We start from the raw sequence: 21,638 nt of genomic DNA, 5'->3' as shown, positions 1-21,638 counted from the left end.
TGACATTGTGTATAGACATAGGATAGCTTTTAAAGCTCAGAATAATGAGTTACAAATTTTTGGAGATTACCATTAATAAAAACCTGAGTATACTCGTGCATTTGACTTCAGCTAAAATATGATGTCTGTTCAAAAAATTCCAGAACTTTGTCCACAAAATTTTTCTATGCTTACCTTTTACTTATTGTGCATGCACCCCTTCCAAATACTCTCCTCCACAATTGATATATCACTCCCAACACCATTTCCAAGAATTCTGGTACGCGTCTTTCTATAATTGAAAATCTTCGTTATTTCAATGGGGTTTTCAACTTTGGAAATAGAAACGTCTACAGGAGCGAGATCTGGAAGGTACAGAGGATGAGGCAGCACAGTGATTTCGTTTTTTGTGCAATAGTCATGTACCAACTAGGTTGAATGTCTGGGTACATTTTTGTGATGCAATAGCCATGTATTGTCTCACCACATTTCAGGCCATTTCCTTCTCATATTTTCTCACGGGTGTTGCAACACATCCCAATAGCACCATCAATTAACTGTTTGTCCCTGTGGCACAAATTCATGATGAACTAATCCTTAAAAATAAAAATAAAAATAAAAACAATCAGCATGACTCTGACATTTGATCTGACCTGAAGAGCTTTTTTTGGTCTTGAAGAACCTTTTCTGAATCACTGTGAAGATTGAACCTCAGTCTGAACATCATAACTGTAGACCCACATCTCATTACCAGTTATGATTCTCTTAAAGAACATCTCATTCTCATTTACATGATCCAAAAGCTCTTCATAGATTGTGAGGCAAAGGGCTTTCTAGTCTTGACTCATGAGCCGTGGGCTGAACTTTGTGGCAACATGATACATTCCAAGGTGGTGTGTCAGAATTTCATTATGTGATCCAACTGAAATGTTACAGTCTTCTGTAATCTCTCGGACAGTCAGTCTTTGATTGGCCTGCACAATCTCATCGACATTCCTGACATGGACATTGTCAGTAGACATTGAAGGGCATCCTGAATGAGGGTCATCTTTACCTTCCACCTGGCCATTTTTAATACCAATTACAGCTTGAGTGCTCATCACCATAGGCTTTCTGCATCATTTTGTGTGACTCTGTAAAGGTTTTCTTGTGTTTCATGCAAAATTTAATGCAGACACATTGCTCTTCTAACTCTGCTCTCATGAAATTCACAAACTGTGTAACACAACATTCTACTCAATACAGCAATGAATAATAATTAATAGACATACAACAATGTAACTTCCAACAGTTACACATTAAACGCAGGCATGTGCAGGGATGCCAACTGCATTTTGCTCCAGCATACCATTGGTGCGAAATTATGAATGTTCCGGCCATTGGTGCGAAATTATGAATGTTCCGGAATTGTTTGAACAGACCTTGTATACTAAAATTTAAAATCCTTTTTCAGTTTCTGTGTAGGTATGAAGTTGAACTGTATGTATCTCAGTGGTTTTCTGTGAACAGAAATCTTGAAGGAGCTGTGCTGAGGTTGGTGGATGAATTTACCTTGTACAATTGGTGAACGGCTGTTAGTCAACTGACAAACTGTCATCACTTTCAGTCTCTAATGGAGTAACATCACATTCTTTTTCACTTTCTGAGTTGCTAAATTCAATGTCAGACTTAGGATGACTGCAGCCATCATTTTTTGGAAGTAGTGCCTAAACTTCAAGACAGGAGAGAAACTGAAAGTGTGCATCTTGTTGTGGAGTTTCGATAGCATCAGAAAGTAAAGACAATATCTAGTGGCAAACTCCTTAATTCAGGCCACACACATAGGACCAGATTCTCTTTAGCAGCTTAACACATAACTATCAGCACTGAAATGGATACAAGTGAGGTTTATTTTAGAAGATCTGATTCTTACCTTGCCTGAGTATACTCGGGTTTTAAGTTTCTTTTGAAATAATAAAAATGGCATAACTCAGATTTTGTGTTAAGGGGTCAAAATAAACAGACAAACAGAAACAAAGCACAAGAAAATAACATTATTAAAGACCAGACTATTACAAATAATTTTAAAATCGTATTTTATTAGAAAATATTAAAGTCACATAGTAATACATTATATTAAAACCATTTAGGTTAGTTGCCTTACTTTTTGTATACCTTGCCAACTGCATCCTCCCACACAACTACCACTACTGTGAAGGGAAGATATACAAACAAACCCATGGCACAGATGTTTATGGGTCATCCAGAGGACACCATCCAAGGCTCCCAAAGCCCCAATGATTTTTCTGTTTTAAATTCATTGATTATATCTTTGTGATCTGGACCCAAGGCCAAGGTACAATATTCTCAATTCCTCCACAACCTCTGTACCTTCTCTTTCATCAGCTTCACCTCCCCCTTCTCAGCCCCGCATACCACCTCCACACCTCCATCCATATCAGGCCCACTAACCACCAACAGTACCTACATTTTGACAGTTGTTTCCCATTCACACTGAAAAATTTCTCCCATTTAGCTTAGTCATCCATGGATGGTGTATTTTCAGTGACAAGAATTTCCTCGTCCAATATGCTGAAAGTCTCACAAAGGCCTGCATAGATGAAGGAATGCTCCCTCCTCTACCCCCCCCTCCCCCCCCCCTACCAAAAAAAGTCACCAAATATCACTCTGGACTGGGGCAACCACATCCTTCAACAGAAATTCCACTATCTACCTCATGCACAAAAACTGCATCATACCCACAGTCCTTCCCACCCTTCTAAAATGGTATTCCAGCACCCATCCAACCTACACAATCCATCCCTATGCTGCTCCCTGTTCAAACACCTTGCCATAGGGATCATATCCCTGTGGAAGACTAAACCACAAGACCTGCCCAATTCATCCACCCAGTGTACCCTCTCTAGTCCTGTTGCAAGTTTCTCCTATCCCACTAGAGACAGTGTCACCTTTGAAAGCATCGATGTCATATATCAGTTCTGCTGCAGTTTTTGCACACCATTTTATGTGGGCATGACCACCAACCATCTGTCCACTAGAATGAATGGCCACCAACAAACTGTGGCCAAAAACAGGGTTGACCACCCAGTGGTAGAACATGGTGCTCATCATAATATGGCTGACTCAGCCTCAGCTAACACATGGTACTCGCATCCTCTATGCATCAGCGTCCCCTTCTTCTGTCCTGTCACCCCTTTCCAAAGTATACACCCACATCATCATCATTGTGCACGATACAAAATCATCGGATCCAGTGCCCCTGTACTGCAACCCTAGGTCATGCTTCTGCTGCCTCTTCATCCTGCAGTCCTATCCCACCCACTTGCTACCTCCCTCTGAGTCACCAGCTATCCCTCCTCTCAATTCTTTCTCTTTCTCCATCTAGCCACCCCATCTGTCCACAAGAAAAAAAAATTCTCACACCAGTCCACATCCAATACAGCAATACTGGTGTAGTGTGTTCAGCCAGCTCAACCCCCCCCCCCTCCTCCTCTCTCTCTCTCTCTCTCTCTCTCTCTCTCTCTCTCTCTCTCTCTTCTCTCTCCGTGTGTGTGTGTGTGTGTGTGTGTGTGTGTGTGTGTGTGTGTGTGTGTGTGTGTGTGTGTGTGTGTTTTCTGAAAGCAAGTTGACTTCATTCAGGATTTCAATAGACCATATTAATCCCCACTCTTTTGGCTACAAAACCCTATTTTTCAATATAATCTCCATTCTGTGTGATGGTCTTACACCATGTTACTGAGAGAGCTTGTATGCCTGCATAGTACTAGTCAACCTCAGAGCCAATGTCTTGCTGCATCAGTAACCTCCCCATCTTCTATGTACTGCTTCCTGTGGAGTGCATCTTTCATTGGGCCAAACAGATGAAAGTCAGAAGGTGCAAGATCTGGGTTAGATCTGGGCTGTAGAGTAGATGAGGAAGAACAGTCCAATAAAGTTTATGAGCTCCTCTCAGATCCACAGACTTATGTGAGGCCTTGTGTTTTCATGGGGAAGGAGATATTCCTTTTCATTTTTGTGGTGACAAATATACTGAAGTTGCTTCTTCAATTTCTGGGTTAGTGCAATACACTTAAGAGTTGATTGTTGCACCATGAGGGAGGATGTGAAACAGAATAACCCTTTCAGACTCGCAGAAGACTGTTGCCATGACTTTACCAGCTGAGGATGTGGCTTTGAACTTTTCTTCTGACTGCCATTTTGTTTCTGGTCCTTTGTTGCTCTTTATGGTCTTTTGTTAGACAGCTGGGCACACAGTGGGCACAGACCTTTGAGTACCCCAGCTGGTGGACAAGTGTGTCAGTGCTACCAACAGAGACAACCAACTGAGAAGTGAGATGTTTGATTGTGATACATTGATCACCTCAAGTGAGAGAGTCTACACACTCCTACATTGCACGAGTCACAGCTGAGTGAGGCCAGCTGGCACACGGGATATCAGACAGGTCTGCAAGACCTGGTTGCAATGATGACAGATACCTTGTCCAATGATTCACTGTGCTTTTGTTCACTGCTGTGTCTCTGTAGATATTCTGCAATCACCTATAAATATTTGTGATTCTCTGGTTTCCCACCAAAAGAAACACAATGACAGGCCTCTGCTTGGAACACACCTCCATGACGGATGCCATTTTGAAGGCTACATATAGTGTCACCACCTATCAGAACTTCGTGAAGCTACAGAGGCTGAAGCAAGAATATTCCACAATGTGGCACAAAAAATTCCTAGTTGTTTCAACTGAAATTGGCTGTGAAAAAAGTGTTATATTACTTATTGAACACCCTCCATATTATTTGGTAAGTTGTCTCCTTCGCTTCTAAAGTATTTACATTTAGTTTAGCTGCTCATTCAAGAATTCATCTGAACTATAAAAAGCATTTTCTGATCAGATATGAAGTAAACTTTACCTTGTTCCTGAATGTGTCTTTATTTATGCAGGAAGAGCAATGAAGACTTTTGCTCCAATGTACAGAACTGTTGTGACTCAACGATCTTTCAAAGTGCCGCCGCGCAGTTACGCGTGTCCTCTACATGCGGCACTGTCTGCCAGCCATGCAGCAGCAGTGCCACCTAAGCGGCCAGCCAGCCAGTGGCCGCTAGACTCGGACTCAGTTATGATTTGACTGTTCAAGTGACATACGTCTTACTCTGTTTACTTGATCTGTGACTTTCATGTATTGCATCATCCTTGAAATTTATTAGTTCAATTTGAAGTTATAACAATTGGCGACAAAGTAGTACCAATTTTTTTTTTTTTCATTGTTCACCCACGTGTTTCCATGACTACTTTAGACCAACTATTGCAAGGTCTCATAGAACAGCAAACGCTTCACACAAATGTGATTCGTGACTTCATCGCGGCATCAAATGCAGGGCGTCTCTCTACCTCCTTTTCCTCCTTATGACGAGACGGCAGAAGACTGGTCTGATCACGAAAAACATCTTTGACAGCACATCTTGGCATTTCATGTTGCCGATGACCAAACATGTAAGTCTCTGTTCCTTTCATGGATTTCACCTCAAATGTATCGGTTGTTGTCGCAATTGTCTCCTTTGAAAGATCCTGCATCTTTGTCCTTTGCTGAAATGTGCTCACTTCCGTCCATTTATTTTCAAAAGCATACACATGTGGTAGCCTCTCGTGTTGCCTTTTATCATTGTCAAAAACAACTGAATCTATCCTATCGCGCTTGGGCTGCTGAACATCATGGCCTCAGTAGAAAGTGTCAATTTGTTACTGAAGTTCACAAAGAATCCTATGCTGATTCCATGGTATGGGATGCTATTATCCTGTCGGCACCTGACAAAGAAGTTAGGCAATGTGCCGTTCGTTGGCAAATCTGACTCTAGATGAAGTCCTATCCATTGCTCAGTCTTTTGAAATTTCTCGCACTGCTGGAGTGCAAATAGAGGCATGGGGTGACATCAGGGAAATACAACCTCTGTGCGATGTTGACGAAGTGTGTGGCGTGTCCCTGATGGCCAACGTGGCCGCAGTATGCTCCCAAGCGCAGCCTTGGCCTAACCATAAACAAACCTCTAAGAAACTGCAGCAAAACCCATGGCAACTTCCTTCATGTCCACGGTGTTTTACAAAACATTCATGAGAAGATTGTCCACAACGTTGGGCCATGCATCACAAATGCAAAAAAAGGGTCATGTGTCATCCATTTGCAAATTTGACCACATACATGATGTTCATGAACATGACGCTGATTCTGATTCTGTGTTGTCTGTCAATTGTACTTCTTCCCTATCAGGGAAGTTATTCGTCACTGTCCAAATACTTGGTCGAGATGTTTGCATGCAGGTGGATACTGGTTCTGCTGCCACTATCATTAATACTCAGACGTATCTTCAGTTGGGTTCTCCAATCCTGTCACCTGTCACTAGGCAATTATGGGCTTACAATAAACAGAAGATTTCTCTCTTGGGACAATTTGATGCTGAGGTATTTTACAAATCTGTCATTCGCACTGTTCCCATATTTGTGGTCGACCATAGTAATGCAGAGAATCTTTTTGGTTTCGATGCCTTTCGCGTTTTTGGGTTCTCCATAGATGACTCTTTCAATATCGTCTCTGATGCTATTCCTTATGCTCAATTGGATTCCTTGTCGATGACATTTTCATCCCTTTTTTCTCCTAGGTTAGGCCGTGCAAACGACTTTGAAGCTCATATCACTCTCAAACCCACTGCTCGGCCTAAGTTTTTTCTGGATCAGCCCATTCCTGTGACCCTCCGTGATCAGTCAAACGGGAGCTGGATCATCTCACAGCTTCAGGGGTCTTGCTTCCTATCACTTCCAGTGAGTGGTCCTCTCCTGTCATTGTCGTTGCTAAGCCAAATGGTGATATTCATCTCTGTGGCAATTTCAAAGCCACTGTAAATGCTCAATGCCTTATCGACACTTACCCTGTGCCTCGACCTGAAGAATTGTTCACTAAACTTGCTGGATGCCAGTATTTCAAGGAAGACACAATACATGAAAGTCACAGATCAAGTAAACAGAGTAAGACGTGTGTACACTTTTACAGTCAAATCATAACCGAGTCCGAGTCTAGCGGCCGCTGGCTGGCTGGCCGCTTAGGTGGCGTTGCTGTTGCATGGCTGGCAGACTGCACCGCATGTAGAGGATGCACGTAACTGCATGGCAGTACTTTGAAAGATTGGCGAGTAACAACACTTTTCCCCCCTTTGAAGTTTTAGCACTGGTCTTGATGGAGGTGGCCTGTAGATTGCTAACGTCCATAGGTGTTGTTTGACTGGCCATTAAGTCTCGAGGAGGAGGCTTCCCGTACGGACGGAAGTGTCCCCAATGATAACGGGTTGAGATGACAGGAGACGTGGGGGTCGTATCTGCTGGGGTCCTGTGCACCAATCTGCCCATTGCGGCAAGTCCGGTTGTTATAACAGGTGACATGGGCGATGTGTCTGTGTCCATAGGAGAAGGAGGCGAGTAGAGTTGCTCCGACAGATGATGGTCATCTGGTTCCTGCATGGGCACGTCTCCTGGTGGCGCCAGTTTTTGTACTGGCACTGATATGATGGTGAGAGGACTGCGTTGTGAGCAATGACAGATTCCAGTATCCCCAGTGTTAGGTTGAGTCGAAGGTGGTGTAGCGACATCCGGAACAGGCGTTGCCAGCACAGGAGGCCAAAGCTGGTCCGAATGACGCACTGCAACACCGTGTCCATCTGGATTTCATACAGGCGTTGGCCACGGTGTCGTAAGATGCGGCCAGGATTCCATTTTGGCCACCTGCCATATCCCCGTACCCATACGAGGTCGTTGGCGGTGAACCGGCCAAGCGAAGGAAACCGTGGCCGTGAGGTAGAAAGCCGCAGAAGATGAAGCAGCGTGTGGGGCTGTCAGCCATGTAAGAGCTCAGCCGGGCTGCTGTCGCCCATGGGAGTGAAACGGTAAGAAGCCAGAAATTGGAGAAGGGCATCATCAGCAGCAGAAGAAGTCAGGAGTTTCCTCATCTGAGCCTTAAATGTGCGGACCAGTCATTCAGCCTCACTGTTTAACTGTGGATGAAACGGTGGGGCCATGACATGCATTACACCGTGAAGGGCACAAAAATCCGCAAAATTGGAAGAGGCAAATTTGTGGACCATTATCAGTAACGAGAGTAGAGGGAAGGCCTTCAAAAGAGAAAATCCGAGCTAGAGTATTGGTGGTTGCTGCGGTGGTAGGCGACGTGCAGTGGACAATGAAAGGGAAGTTAGAGTAGGCGTCAATAACGAGAAGCCAATAAGTACCTAAAGAAGGTCCCATGAAGTCAGCATGAATACGCTCCCAGGGCTCCTCTGGCGAAGGCCACAGTGACAAAGGTGACTTCGGGGCGGTGGCCTGTGACGTACAAGGGTCGCAGGCAGTGACCATGTGTGCAATTTCAGATTCGATGCCGGGCCAGTACACATGACAGCACGCCAGAGATTTTGTGCGAGAGACACCCCAGTGCCCTTGGTGAAGGATGCGCAAGACCGAAGCACGCAAAGATGCAGGTACTACAACGTGCGACGAAGCATTTTTGGTGAAAAGGAGTATAACACCATCCCTAGCCGTGAGGCGGTAATGCAAAGCGTAGTATTTCTGCAACGGATCAGAAGTCTTAGTGGACAGACGATCTGGCCAACCCTTCTGAACACAGCATAAAACTCGGGAGAGGGTAGGGTCAGAACCCGTAGCAGCTGCCAGCCGGTCCACGGTGATGGGGAACCCATCCACAACCCGCTGCTCGGCAACATCCAGGTGGAAACACAAATGTTCATCCGTATCGAATGCCAGATCAGGGCCCACGGGAAGGTGAGACAGTGCATCAGCATTCGCTTGTTGAGCCGTCGGCCAGAAATGAATCTCATAATTGAAATGAGACAAGTAAAGAGCCCAACGCTGGAGGCGGTGTGCAGCCTTGTCGGGAAGTGACGTTGATGGATGAAACAAGGAAACAAGTGGTTTGTGATCCATAACGAGATGAAATTTGGATCCATAGAGAAAAACACCAAACTTATGAAGAGCATAAATAATGGCCAAAGCTTCTTTTTCAATTTGAGGATACTTTTGTTGGGCATCCGTGAGCGTTTTGGAGGCATAAGCAATGGGTTGTTCAGAACCGTCAGAAAAACGGTGCGCATGGACTGCACTGACCCTGTATTGAGAGGCGTCTGTAGCAAGAACAAGATGTTGGCTAGGTCAATAAGTAGCCATACACAGGGCCTGTTTAAGCATAGCCTTCAATTTCTGGAAAGCCGCATCGCATGACGCGGACCAGTGAAAAGGCACGTTTTTATGCAACAGGCGATGCAATGGCTGAGCCACCGAAGCAGCAGACGGTAAAAACTTGTGATAGTAAGCTATTTTTCCCAAGAAGGCCTGCAGTTACTTAACAGATGTGGGGCAAGGAAGGGCATCGATTGCAGCGACAGTTTGCTAAAGCGGACGAATACCATCCCGAGAGAGTTGAGACCCCAAGTACATGATAGATGCCTGAAAAAATTTTGACCTCTGAAGATTACACTTAAGACCGGCAGTCTGTAAGACATGAAAAAGTGTGCGGAGATTTTGAAGATGTTCATCAGTGGTGGAGCCAGTGACAACAATGTCGTCCTGGTAATTTATACACCCAGGGACAGTGAGCAATAATTGTTCCAAGAATCACTGAAAGAGAACAGGGGTGCTCGCAACCCCTAATGGCAATCGTCGGTATTGATAGAGGCCAAAAGGCATGTTAAGGACCAGAAATTGCCGAGAAGCAGCGGCGAGTAGAAGTTGATGATAAGCTTCTGACAGGTCAAGTTTAAAAAAATACTGGGCTCCAGCAAGTTTAGTGAACAAATCTTCAGGTAGAGGCATAGGGTAAGTGTCAATAAGGCATTGAGCATTTACAGTGGCTTTGAAATCACCACAGAGACGAATATCACGATTTGGCTGAGCAACGGCAATGACAGGAGAGGACCACTCACTGGAAGTGACAGGAAGCAAGACCCCTGAAGCGGTGAAGCGATCCAGATCCCATTCGACCTGATCACAAAGGGCCACAGGAATGGGCACGGCCTAACCCAGGAGAAAAAAGGGATGAAAATGTCATCGACAAGGAATCCAATTGAGCATATGCAATAGCATCAGAGACGATATTGAAAGAGTCATCTATGGAGAACCCAAAAACGCGAAAGGCATCGAAACCAAAAAGATTCTCCACGTTACTATGGTCGACCACAAATATGGGAACAGTGTGAATGACAGATTTGTAAAATACCTCAGCATCAAATTGTCCCAAGAGAGAAATCTTCTGTTTATTGTAAGTCCGTAATTGCCTAGTGACAGGTGACAGGATTGGAGAACCCAACTGAAGATACATCTGAGAATTAATGATAGTGGCAGCAGAACCAGTATCCACCTGCATGCAAACATCTCGACCGAGTATTTGGACAGTGAAGAATAACTTCCCTGAAAGGGAAGAAGTACAATTGCCAGACTACACAGAATCAGAATCAGCGTCATATTCATGAACTTCATGTATGTGGTCGGATTTGCAAACGGACACATGACCCTTTTTCTTGCATTTGTGACACACGGCCCAATGTTGTGGACAATTTTCTTGTGAATGTTTTGTAAAACACCGTGGACATGAAGGAAGTTACTGTGGGTTTTGCTGCATTTTCTTAGAGGTTTGTTTACAGTCAGTTTCTTAGAGGTTTATTTAGGGTTAGGCCGAGGCTGCACTTGGGAGCATACTGCGGCCACTTCGGCTGGCAGGGACATGCCACACGCTTCGTCAACATCGCGCCGAGGTTGTATTTCCCTGATGTCGCCCCATGCCTCTATTTACACTCCAGCAGTGCGAGAAATTTCAAAAGACTGAGCAATGGATAGGACTTCATCTAGAGTTGGATTTGCCAACTGAACGGCACATTGCCTAACTTCTTTGTCAGGTGCCAACCAGATAATAGCATCCCATTCCATGGAATTGGCATAGGATTCTTTGTGAACTTCAGTAACAATTTGACACTTTCTACTGAGGCCGTGAAGTTCAGCAGCCCAAGTGTGATAGGATTGATTTGGTTGTTTTTTACAATAAAAGGCAACACGAGAGGCTACCACATGCGTATGCTTTTGAAAATAAGTGGACAGAAGTGAGCACATTTCAGAAAAGGCCAAAGATGCAGGATCTTTCAAAGGAACCAATTTCGACAACAACCGATACATTTGATGTGAAATCCATGAAAGGAACAGAGACTTACATGTTTGGTCATCGGCAACATGAAATGCCAAGAAGTGCTGTCGAAGATGTTTTTCGTAATCAGACCAGTCTTCCGTCGTCTTGTCATAAGGAGGAAAAGGAGGTAGAGATAATGACGAGAGACGCCCTGCATTTGATGCCACAACGAAATCACGAATCGCATTTGCTCTTCTATGAGACCTTGCAATAGTTGTTCTAAAGAAGCCATGGAAACATGTGGGTCAACGATGGAAAAGAAAAATCCCATCCTCATCGCTAATTGTTATAACTTCACGTTGAACAAATATATTTCAAGGAAGATGCAATACATTAAAGTCACAGATGAAGTAAACAGTGTAAGACGTGTGTACACTTTAACAGTCAAATCTTAACTGAGTCCGAGTCTAGCAGCTGCTGGCTGGCTGGCTGCTTAGGTGGTGCTGCTGCTGCATGGCTGGCGGACAGCACCGCATGTAGAGGACGCGCGTAACTGCGCGGCGGCACTTTGAAAGATCGGCGAGTAACAACAATCAGTAGCCCAAGAATTGAACCCTCAGACACTCCACTACAGGTGAAATTTCATTGAGACTCAGCAGACATATATACCCTATATCCCACCTGAGCTGTGTAACACTATGTTTTTTTCTATTCTGGAGATAAATTTGAAGCTAATGACCTGTAGCACCACTTATTCCAAGTAATTTGGCTTTCTGCAAGAGAATGTATATGTAGTAATCTACACAATCAAGAGCTGCTGAGAAATCACAGAAGATATGAATTGCTCTCCTTTTCTTATTCAGAAATTGAAGGACTTCATTTGCATGTGACTGCATTCTGTCTTCAGTTGGATGACCATTTTGAAAGTCAAACTGGCTCTTGTTGACTCTATTCTTCACGAAGTGTTTAGTAGCTTTGGTAACATAGCTAGAATTTTAGAGAAAGCTGTTACCAAAGAAATAGAGTTATAGTGAGTTTTATCACCATTTTAAGTGAAACATTAAAATGTGATGTAGAATGTCACTTATACACAAGCAAGAATATTTCCATAAATTATTGGACACATTATCTACCCTTGCAGAATTCTTCTTTTTTAGTGACTTGCTGGTTTTGCAAATCTCATCTGCAGTGATTGGATTAAGAAGCATTTCTGGGGTTCTTTTGAAGTACCATTTGCAGCTTGACACAATTCAAGACTTCATCACCATGGGGTTTACAGCCAATTTGATGCATAACTGACAGGAAGTGTTTGTGTCCAATCTCAGATACACTTTTTGGTTTGTCTACTAGGTTTCTTTTGTATCTGACTTTTTAAGTTGTCTATGTTCATTGTATTTGCACCTGTTTCTCTTTTTTTCACAATATCAGAATTATATATTTTCTTCTTGTAATAAAATGCTTTTGATATCTGTGTTACTTTCTTTGAAATTTTGCAATGTAGTCTGCAGCATTCTCATTTTTCTATATATTTACATATTCTGATTGCAGCATAAATTTCTCTTTTGATTCTCCTTGACATTTTAGTTCCTTTTTTAAGCCAAGACTTACTTACTGTATTGAAACATTATTTATGAGCCACTTCTTTGGAAAGGACTCTCTGAAATGGGCAGAAAATTCATTAATTAAATTTAGAAAATGCATTATCAAAACTGTAATTGAAGATCAATCCATTTTCTGGAACTTACAGATCTAAGTTTCTTTTTCCTGTTTGTTCTTATGAATTTCCAGTGGCAAGATGGTTTCTTGAACAGGCTAACATTGTAAAGTGTGCATATTTGCCAGTCATGATCTCCAACGCTATTTAGAACCTATCTGACAACAATGTTCTACCATCAATTATCTTCTAAAATATTTTGGCTAAAAATGCTTCGCCTACAAATCTTTGGGCCTTTTTACATTAAATTTGCCCAAAACTTCTGATTCCCATTATATTTAACTTCAGATTATCCATTACCCTTTACAAGTTCTCCATCCTTCATACCCATTTATGGAATATATGGGAACAACATCCCTGACCAGCAAGAGCAACTGTGGATTCTCTCTGACTGTTTAGTGCATGCTGTACCTTCATTGTGTCCATATGATCTGTGTATACTTCCATCAATGAAATCATTGTTACTCTATATAATGGTTGTGTATTGTGTATTCTATGCCCATCGATATCTGAGTCACTTTAGTGGTGACCCAAGATACTCACAAACACCTTCCTCAATACCTACAATGTTTATTTGGACATCTTTATGTACTGACAATGCAATGCAGTTTCCATGTTCACCATACATCAACACCCAGAAAATGGCCCACCTGGACATGGCATACCTGCTCAGAATATTTAAGGTGCTACAGTGTCACATCCAGCGCTTTCTGCAAGACAAATATACAGGTACAGTGTGTCAGTGCAGTTCTAGACAGTTCCACACTATGCAAATAGTTGGGCAGCATGCATAAAATGATTCTGATGCCATGATCATGCCACACTTATTTAATCAGTTTCTTGATGATCATTCTTCTCAACACACTGGACAGTGCTTGGATGTTCTTTTTCACCCCACTATTTTGTACAATGTGTAACCAATGTCGCTAACAATTGCAGCCGTCTTGTTGCACCGCAACCTCCACTTGCCTTGCAAGGCAAGTACCTGAATTAACAGGAATTCAACTGACCATGACCAATCATGATATCCATGTCTCCATGCCCTCCCAGTTGACTATGGTATCACATCTTCATTTGACAGCTGGCAAGGGAGCTGTCAACCTCTCTCCATCATTAGTCATCCTTAATGTCATGCATCTGCCTGGCGACCACCAGACTAACGCAACTTTGCCCTATCATCACCGATCGAGGGCACATTGCTTCTCCACAGCAATAGTCCACTGACACAGCAATTTGTCACATTGTGGACTCTCATACACATCTATGTTGGTTCCACCTGCGTTTTGGTCTCTACACATGTAAAGGCCAACAACTGTGCACACTCTCCCAGTGAGGTGCATTATCTGCACCAAATCACAGATACAGCACAAAATGTCCTCCTACTAAATTGAACAGGACAACTTTGACACATATGATGTGAACAACAACCACGATGACATCATACTGCAGCGATTACATCGTCTAGAGAACTGTGTCAGAGTATTATTTAAATTACTTCCACTGCAAATTAGCCACAACACGAATGGTCAGGCACATATGTGCAAGGACACAGAGTGATGAGCAAAGTCTCTCTCCAACCAATGCTCTGCATTACCAGGGTGTGGGATGGGGGAGGGTGGGGGTGGGAGGGTGAGGTGTGTGCTCTGTTGGAGCAACAACATCGCTGATCAGCAAGAGCAACTGTGCGGACTCTCTCTGACTGTTTAGTGCACACTGTGCCTTTGTCATGTCTGAATGATCCGTGTATACTTACATCAGTAAAATTGTTATTATTCTATATATGGATTGCATATCATGTATTCTGCATCAATCCATATCTGAGTCCCTTTTGAGAATATGTTCTGTTGACATTCTTCTGGGTAGTCCTTACCTAAAGATCCAATGAGGGACTGTCTTACCTCTGGCATATTTTATGTAAAAGTAAATAGAAGTAGAAGTAGAAGATTACTGTCTCATAACATACAATTTCAAGCCATTGACTTAAAGTACAGAAGAAACATACAACTTCAAGCCATTGACTTGAAGTACAGGATAAAACACAAAAACTGGTTTACAATTTTCCTTATAATACCAGTAATATAATATACAGTACTGAATAATTACTGAATTAAGCAATTCATAATTTTCCTTCAAAAGTGACACACTTTTAAGATTAGCAGTCCTAAGTACTTGCACTCTCCTTCTCAAATTTTCAGGTTGTCATTTATGAAGTCTTCTACTCAATACTAACATTTCTGCACTAGTTTCTCATATAAGGATTTTTTCAGTGTTTCTAAATTTATACTGAGCAATTCTCTTTCGTTCACTTTGTTATAAATTTTCATACCCATATAATGTGGAGTTTGAGCATAGAGTTTCGAACAGTGGGTGGACAGCATAAAATTATTTTGATTTCTTGTTTTGTAATCATGTTGAAAATGATTTGCTACAAATAAATCAGGGTTACTGTGTACAAAGATAATCACCTCATATATGTATAATGAGGGAGCACTTAATATACTTAGATTATTTAGTAGTGGATGACATGATTTTCTTCGCCCTACACTGTGCATATGGTTTTCTGAGGTTTTAGTATTCAACACATATGGTTTGAGTTTCCCCAAAATACAATTCCATACCTTATTACTGACTCAAAGTAGCTGTGATATAATACTTTTCTTATGCCCATACTGGTAGCATTGTACAATATTCTCATTGCAAATGCTAGGCTATTTAATTTATTTGCAAGGTACTGTTTATGTGATCCCCATGATAGATTTTTATTAGTTGCATTCCTAGGAATTTCACACAGCTAGTTTCCTGCAAATCCTGGTTTCTGTGACTGACCTGAATATCATTTAATTTTGCTTGTTTTGTTTTAAACTGCATTAACTGCGTCTTTCCCATGTTTAATTTTAAGCCGTTTAAATCAAACCAGGTATCTAATTTTTCTAAAGTATTTAATACAGTTTGTGAAATTTGATCAGTACTGTTACTTTCAATTATTAAAGATGTGTCATCTGCAAATAAAACTGAGTGACACCCAATATTAAGTGCAGATCATTTATGTAAAACAAAAATAAAATGGGACCTGAGACAGAACCTTGGGGTACTCCATGTGAAATAGTTTTCCATTTTGAAGTATAAGTTCCCCTCTCTGATGTTATAAGCACTCTTTGTCTTCAGTTGGTTAGATAGGACTTAAACCATTCTAATACCATACTTTTCCAGTTTACCGAGTAGCAAGGAGTGATTCACACTGTCAAAGGCCTTTGATAGGTCACAAAAATTTCCTGTGGTATGCAGTGAGTTGTCTAGAGATGAGCTAATTTTATCAACAAAATTATTTATAGCAGATACTGTGGATTTGCCTTTTTGAAATCCATACTGGTTTTATGAGATTATTTTAAATTTTTCTATTAAATTTTGAATTTGTATGGTGACTCCCTTTTCAAATATTTTTGACAGTGATGGAAGAACAGAGACTGGGCAATAGTTTCCCGTATGTTCTTTTATGCCTTTTTTGAATAGTGGCTTAACTACTGCATTCTTCAGTATGTTTGGAAAATAACCTTCTTGAAGGGCCAGGTTAACTATTGTAGTTAGTGGCTGTGCAATTATTTTAGAGACTGTTTTTAACACTTTTGTTGGTATCCCATCCCATCCTACTGATGTTTTACTTTTTAGTGATAGTATCACATTTTCTATATATTTTACAGTGGTTTTGGTAAATGTACTGAAAAATTCACCATCAAATTGCTAACTGTTGAAGAAATTTACCTTGTCTGGGTACTCTGCTACATTGACATTAGATTTGTTTACATTCATAAAGAATTCATTAAATAATTCAGAAATTTGAGCAGGATTTACAATAGTGTTATCCTCTATCTTGATTTCAGAAATTTGATGGCCTCTACCTGTGGCACCTGTTTCAGCTTTGATCACTGACCATCATGCTTTTGATTTGTTTTCACTATCTAATATAAATCTATTTGCCAGTTCTTTGGCTGCCTTTACAACTTTTTCAAAAAATATTTTTGTAATCTTTCACATAGGCAACAAAATCAGGACTTTTGTTATGTTTTAGTTCCCTATGTAGCTGTCTTTTTCTTGCACTCAAGATTTTTATTCCTTCAGTAATCCAATTTACTTTATTTCCTACATTTTTATAGTGTTCACTAAGGGGGAAAGTTTCATTAAAAACATGTAGGAAGTTTTCCAAGAAAGTAGCAAAATTTTCAGAGCATGAAATACTATGATCTATAGCCCACTCCACCTTATTTACTCTTTGTTAGAATAAGTTCATATTTTCTTTGCTGAACTGGGATTTGGTGTAGGTTTTAATTGACCAAGGTTCTATTGTTTTTGGTTACTCCATAAAGAGAGCACAATGATCAGAAATGCCATTGTCCTCAAACTATACAGTAATAATCTAATAGAATAGATAAAAAATCTACTCACCAAGTGGCAGCAGAACACACACAAAATAAAATTATAATTAGGCAATCTTTCAGAGCCATTGTCTCCTTCTTCAGGCAGAAGAGTTAAGAGGAAGGAAGAGTGGTGAAGGTAAAGGACTGGAGAGGTCTAGGAAAAGAGGTAGATTTCAGAAAAGTTACCCAGAACCATGGGTCACAGGAGACTTACCAGACAGGATGAAAAGGAAAAACTGATCGTCGGGGACTACATCGGACGAGATTTGAAAACCTGAGAGGTTGAAGGTGGCAGACAGGATAATATTCAAGACAGAGATTAATGCTTAAACAACTTGCATGAGTTAATAAGAGTGAAAAGCGCAAGGTACGTAACAGTAGCGGGTGGGGGAAGGAGGGGGGGGGGGGGTGAAAAATAGACAGGTAAGACAATGAAAGATGTATAAAACTAAAATGGAGTGAATAAAAGAGTAGTTACTATGAAGAAATGCTAAGATGGAAGAAATTAACATAAACTAAGGCCAGGTGGTTGGCGAGAACCGAGGACATATTGCAGCGCAAGTTCCCACCTGTGGAGTTCTGATAAACTGGTTTCTGAGGGAAGAATCCAGATGGTGCGTAGGGTGAAACAGACACCAAGGCCATGACTGTCACACTGACAATATGCAGTACCCTGTTGCAGAGCATGCTCTACAACATGACGGTGTGAACTCGGTGCCAGTTTCACCACATGCACCATCTGGAGTCTTCCCCCAGATACCAGTTTCTCAGAACTCTGTAGGTGGAAACTTGCACAATAACATGCCCTTGCTTCTTGCCATCCACCTGGTTGTAATTTACGTTAATTTATTGCATCTCAGCATTCTTCATAGTAACTCCTCTTTTTTTCACTCCATTTTAGTTTTATACACGTTTCATCGTCTCACCCATAAATTTTTCGCTTGCCCCCACCCACTGGTCCATGGTTATGTACCATGTACTTAGTTTTTCACTTTTGTTAGCTCATGCATGATGTTTAAGCAGTAATCTCTGTCTTGCATATTATCCTATTTCAGGTTTTCAAATCTCATCTGATGCAGGCCCCCAATGATCAATCTTTCCTTCTCATCCCATCCAATAAGTCTCCCCTGACCCGCAGTTCTGGGTGACTTCCTGAAATCTACCCCATTTCCTAGATCTCTCCAGTCCTTTCCCTTCAACCCTCTTCCATTCCCTTCAGCCCTTCTGCCTGATGAAGGAGCGACAGGTCCCGAAAACTTGCCTAATTACAACTTTTTCTTGTATGTGTGTTCTGCCTCTGCTCAGTGAGTAGATTTTTTATCTATACAATTAAATTATGAGTTCATCAAATATTGATTGCTTTTGTTGTTAAATCATACAGTGGAACTGCATGTTCTCATAAAATATAGCAGCTGTATTTTTTTCCTTTTGCTGTATCCTAGGTTTTAGGCCATATCACAATATAGCCAGCTCTGCCAGCTTGCCTATCCAGCAGATGTCAACAGTGGAAAAATAACATGTTTATGATCATTGTATGGCTATGTGTATTCTTGATGCACACAAACCATTCCACCACAAAAGGGATCATCTGCTTATTTCATCACTATAATACAGATACTATTTACTGCTTTTTGAATGAAATGCCAACACCAGTTGCACTTTTTTTCCTTTTAAAAACCATGATCAGTTTTGGCTCCCCGGGCCATTATCTTGTGGTATATGTCAGGTGCCCTCAGAGTATACAGAACCAATCAGTCATGGCTTTGAGGGCTGAAACTGGCCACAGTTTTTAAAATAAAAAGAAAAATTCAACTGGTGTTGGCATTTTATTCAAATTCAATACTGCAGTTGCAGAACATGCATCTACATGCTTCATATGCTGCCCAAGAAGTGAATTGTTTATTGCTGAAACCACTTCTCACTTCTCATTTTCCAATTCTTTTATTGCTGACACCACTTCTCACTTCTCATTTTCCAATTCTTTCTATTCAGGTATTTTCCTTCCTGGAGGCCACTGGCCATCATTGCCTTCATTCTCTCTGACTTGCAGCTCCCATGTCTCTGCACTTCATGTATAACATGTAGATTTATAGGTGACTTATTTCATCCTTTTTTTATTTAGGTATTTCAGAGAACAAAGCTGTATTGTCTTATTGCCCTTTTCCTGCCATTACAAGGTATTTCCCACACATGTGGTTGCATCTGTTTGCTTCAGTGAAGCCAGGGTCAATGGTACTTGATGGAGAGGCCAGACAGAGCATGCCTCACAATCATATATCCATTCATATTACGATTGCTATTCCAGACCAGTTCCTAGTATAAAATGGGATAGATTGAGTTCAATAGTGCAATAAGGCAGCTGCTTTAATGGAAGAACCCAAGATTAAAAAATTCACGTTCTCCTGGTTGGGTTTGGGCCATCGGGCCAGTTTACTGTCAGCTGGAAGAACTCTCAAATTATAAAATTTTTCTTATCAGCCTCAGTCTTCTCCTTTAATTTTCATAAATTACCTTCCAATGATTCTAAAGAAATGTACAGAAACTGTAAAGTTTCATGATTCTATACTAATCAAGATCCTAAACTCAACTACACAAGACACAATCTAGATGATAACTGAACAGGCATACAACTGGTTAAGAATTACTGTAAAGTTAGAAGTAAGAGATAAACAGCAACTTTTTGATATAACCAAGGAAGCAGTTTTTTTTTCCAAAGTACCAAATTTCCTAATAATTTCATTCAGTTCAATTTTCCTGATATAACCACAAATAATTAAGAAACAGTTAAACAACAGCTAATTAGTGATGAGTTTCTAACTTCTGTTTCACTGTGTTGATGTGCCTTGATTTACTCCACATTCCTGAAAGTTCTCCTTCATGTTTGCAGTTGCAGAAGATGAATTAATGAAAAATAAATAAATAAATAAATAGCATTAAACATGACAAAACATAATGTTATATCATACAGTGGAATCATCTTGACTGCCTAAATTTCTTTTTGGAGGTAAAGGATGAAGACATAGCCGAAGCATCAGAAGAGTTCCAAGGCTTAAGTGACATAATTCTGTGGTCCCTGCCTGAAAGCCTTTTGCAGCCACTTCTTGGTCGCTTGCAGATTACTGGTACACAGCAACAGCATCAACAGATGTCAGCCAAGCAGTGGCTGTGGACAGCTGATCCTGCTTTGCGGAGTGTTGTGGGGAAAGAAGCATTGCAGTGGCGGAGATCTTCTCTGACACAGGTAAGAAAATATAAGCTAAATTCATGGAAATTTCACATTTTTGTTTATTGTTTGCATCCTGGAATTTTCATTATTTTAGCACTTACAGTTTTGGAACAATACTGGAATATTATATGCCAAGCTAATACAAGATAAGGACAGTCAGTCACAAACATGGTAAAATCACCAAATTAGTTACATTATAGATAAACTTAGTGAGCAAAATTTTCTATTCATATACTTGCATTTACAAATCAATAAACCAACAATACTAATCTTTCACTTAGACATAGTTGAAGAATTCTAATTCAGGTAATAATGAAGTATGCCAGTAACAAGACCATCTTCAAATACACTTCTAACCAAACAATTGTCAGTCATAGAAGTACAAAAATATCTCACTTGGAATGACATGTACATGCTGAAAGCTATTTAAACAATATCTCTTAGAATATGTCAAACCTGATGATACAGACTTGTTGAGTGATGAATGATGATGGTCTATTGGGCTCAGATACTTGTGACCAATCAGTGAATCAGCAAAAATGGCATATGAAATTTAATTCTGTTATGATCTGCTTGCAATAACACATGGCAAGTTGCTTCATGAAGAATGTAATTCCTTGTGGGTTCTGCTTCGTTCGGAGATCTTTTGCACTTGACTTGCATCCAGTTGTAAGTGCATATATTCCTTATTACTTCTATGAAAACTAGAACTGGAGGACAACACGTGCAGGAAAACTAACATGCCTTCCATCATACGTATATGTAGTTACAAGTGATCCACAGCCCATGGCAGCTGTCATAGAAAGAAACTAATAGTGGAAAGTAATTAAAATAGCCTAAAGGCGGTGGAGGTACAGGTAACTGCATTCATATACACGCAATTTTCCCACAGGGTAGAACCATATTTAGATAAAATATCAAACATTGCATGATATGTCAGTGACAAAAGAAGACTTGTAAGAACTGATATAAAAGTGAATTACACCTTACGACAGTCTCACAGGACAGACCAGTGGTGTCAATATGTCAACAACGTAATACAAGAAAAGACTGATAGCTGAAATGCAAAACACACAACTTATGACAACATAGACTACAAGGCACACATGCTAACAGCAACAATATGAAATACAGTACAGGCAAACAT

General features: G+C 40.9%; 1 protein-coding gene across 1 annotated transcript in view; it reads left to right on the top strand.

Moving 5' to 3' along the window:
* The window catches only part of LOC126259538 (leucine-rich repeat-containing protein 49), a 173,209-nt gene that overhangs the window by 143,092 nt on the left and 8,479 nt on the right, over positions 1 to 21,638 (top strand). The window contains exon 7 of the mRNA XM_049956413.1: positions 20,270 to 20,506. Within this exon, the coding sequence (XP_049812370.1) occupies positions 20,270 to 20,506 (237 nt within the window). The remainder of the gene's footprint in view (positions 1 to 20,269; positions 20,507 to 21,638) is intronic.

The sequence above is a fragment of the Schistocerca nitens genome, chromosome 5 (genome assembly GCF_023898315.1).
Source record: "Schistocerca nitens isolate TAMUIC-IGC-003100 chromosome 5, iqSchNite1.1, whole genome shotgun sequence".
Taxonomy (NCBI): Eukaryota; Metazoa; Arthropoda; class Insecta; order Orthoptera; family Acrididae; genus Schistocerca; species Schistocerca nitens.
The sequence above is the reverse complement of the archived record's forward strand: the minus strand, read 5'-3'. Positions and strand labels throughout refer to the sequence as shown.